Raw genomic sequence first — 2364 nt, 5'->3', positions numbered from 1 at the left:
CATAGCATGTAAGCAGAGAAAATGTATGTATGTTAGAACAAGTATATGTAACCGTCTTCGGTCAAAAAGCGATCAGTACAGTTTGAGAAATAAAAGCGACAAGACTTGGCATCCTAAAATCTCAGAAGTGGGATTTGCCCAACTTTAAAATTTAAAAATTTTTTAATAATTTATGTACTAGTTTGAAAAAAAAAAACACACAAAGAAGCGAACAATTTTATGACACAATTTATGGAAACAAAAAGTGCGTGTACAATTTAAAGATTTAAACCTAAAATAAACAATTTTAAGATGGATAATGTGGCAGACCATACAGTTGCACAATTGCGTGCTTGGCTCCGACGTCTTGAATTACCATCGAGTGGTAATAAAAGTGCTTTAGTGTTGCGGTTGACAGAGATTCCTGCAAGTGAACGTGGCGAGTGTCCAAGTGGTGCAGAAGTTGACGAAATTTTGCTCCCAATATTTGAAGATCAACAGACTGTACCAGATACGGACGACGTTGCTGCTGCGCAGATGGAAAATGGTAGCACCATACAACAAGTCGAAGAGCAGCCAGTGAAAATCATAGCAGACGCAGGTCCGACAGAGGTTGAATTACTGAAGCGAGAGACAAATTTATTGAAACGGGAAAAAGATTTGCTGGAGAGGGAGAATGCAATGCTACAGCGAATGATGCTTGGTGGTGATACGTTGAGCCACCCGCAATTGAATCAAGCAACAATTTCACTTGACCTGATAAAAAATCTGATACCCGAGTACGAAGGTGGCGTTAATTTCAATTTATGGGCGGCACAGTTCAAAAGCGTCGTCAGTGCTTACACTATAAATGAAGGCGAGTCGCGCATTATATTCCTTAACAAACTGAAAGGCAAAGCACAACAATGGTTATATGGCAACCCCGATTTCGCAACTCAACAAGTAGATGAGCTCATCAGTCAAATGAATCAAGTGTTTGGCTCAGGTGAAAACAGAGTGGTGCTGCGGCGAAAATTTGAGACCAGGAAGTGGAAGTCGGGTGAGCGGTTTGTTGAATATTTCAACGATAAGGTGTTATTGGGAAACCAACTACAGCTGGGAGAAGAGGAGTTGGTCGAATACATAATCGACGGTATACCTGATTATCGGCTACGCAACCAAGCGTATATGCAGTGCTACACAACAAAGGCACAATTACTCCAAGCATTTTCTAAAATTGAAACTGGGCAAAAACCGATTGCGCCGGCTCAGTCACAAATTCAAGAAAGAAGATGTTACAACTGCAGCAGTCGCGGACACCTAGCAGCAGAATGCCGTAAGCCAAAGCGAGAGATGGGTACGTGTTATGGGTGTGGCAGTCGAAATCATCAAATAGCAACATGTCCAGAGAAGAAAACTGTCCACGCAGTTAATGAATATGTAAGATTATTCAATTTTGTTATAAAAGATTATACAAATATTTCATTTTCACTAGAATGTCTGATAGACTCGGGTAGCCCAATCAGCTTCATAAAAAAATCGTGTGTTACAGAAGATTTGAAATTGGAGCTTTTATCAAATGTGAATACCTTTTATTTTGGTTTAAATAATACGAGAATTGTAACTTATGGAAAGTTTTTGTGTTGTATTAGAATAAATAATGAATTATTTGAATTAAATTTTGTAGTAGTTGATGATTGCACTATGTATTATGAGGCTGTATTGGGAAGAGATTTTTTGAGAATTTGTAATTTTAAGCTATTCCGAGCTGAAAAAAAACAAAATTGTTGCGATGTAGGTATGACGAAAAGTCGGCACGACATTAAAACCGAACTAAAGTATAAATGGAAAAAAGATAGTTACGATAACAAAGATGTATATTTAAAGAATATAGATGTAAACGACAAAGGCAGTGTGAAAGAAAACTGTAAAATGGTAATTAAAGATTCAAGTCAAGTGACTAAAAATTGCAAAGAAGAAAATTTTGAAAAACAACTTTTATTGTTGGCTAACGTTGTTAATGAAGAATTAAATGTCAAAATTGGCTCGAATATAAACTATAACGATATCGAAAAATTTAATGAAATTTTAAGTAAATATTATATAAAACCAAAGCGCGCGGCTGAACCAAAAATTAAAAGTGAGATGAAGTTAGTCGTTGACAATGTAAAGCCTTTCAACTGTCCTCCAAGACGTTTGTCCTATTCGGAAAAAAACGAATTACAAAAATTGTTGGATGAGTTTTTGGAAAAGAAAATAATTAGGCCGAGTGAGTCAGAATATGTGTCACCAATTGTACTAGTGCGTAAAAAGACAGGCGACATTAGAATGTGTGTTGACTATCGGTCACTTAATAAGGTCACAGCAAAGGACAATTACCCTATTCCCTTGATAGATGACCTGTTA

General features: G+C 36.8%; 1 protein-coding gene across 1 annotated transcript; it reads left to right on the top strand.

Moving 5' to 3' along the window:
• Positions 1–222: 222 nt before the first annotated feature.
• On the top strand, positions 223–2073 carry LOC120780256. Its single transcript, XM_040112516.1, has 2 exons — positions 223–1398; positions 1454–2073. Exons 1-2 carry the CDS (start codon positions 292–294, stop codon positions 1460–1462), a joined length of 1116 nt encoding a protein of 371 aa, XP_039968450.1. The 5' UTR covers positions 223–291; the 3' UTR covers positions 1463–2073.
• The last annotated feature ends 291 nt before the right edge of the window (positions 2074–2364 follow it).

This window comes from Bactrocera tryoni, unplaced genomic scaffold, assembly GCF_016617805.1.
Source record: "Bactrocera tryoni isolate S06 unplaced genomic scaffold, CSIRO_BtryS06_freeze2 scaffold_246, whole genome shotgun sequence".
NCBI lineage: Eukaryota > Metazoa > Arthropoda > Insecta > Diptera > Tephritidae > Bactrocera > Bactrocera tryoni.
Note: the sequence above shows the minus strand (reverse complement) of the source record. Positions and strands in the feature narration are given on the sequence as shown.

Bases quoted from the DNA above. Each gene is read 5' to 3' on its own strand.
- LOC120780256 (XM_040112516.1), top strand. From the start codon at position 292: ATGGATAATGTGGCAGACCATACAGTTGCACAATTGCGTGCTTGGCTC.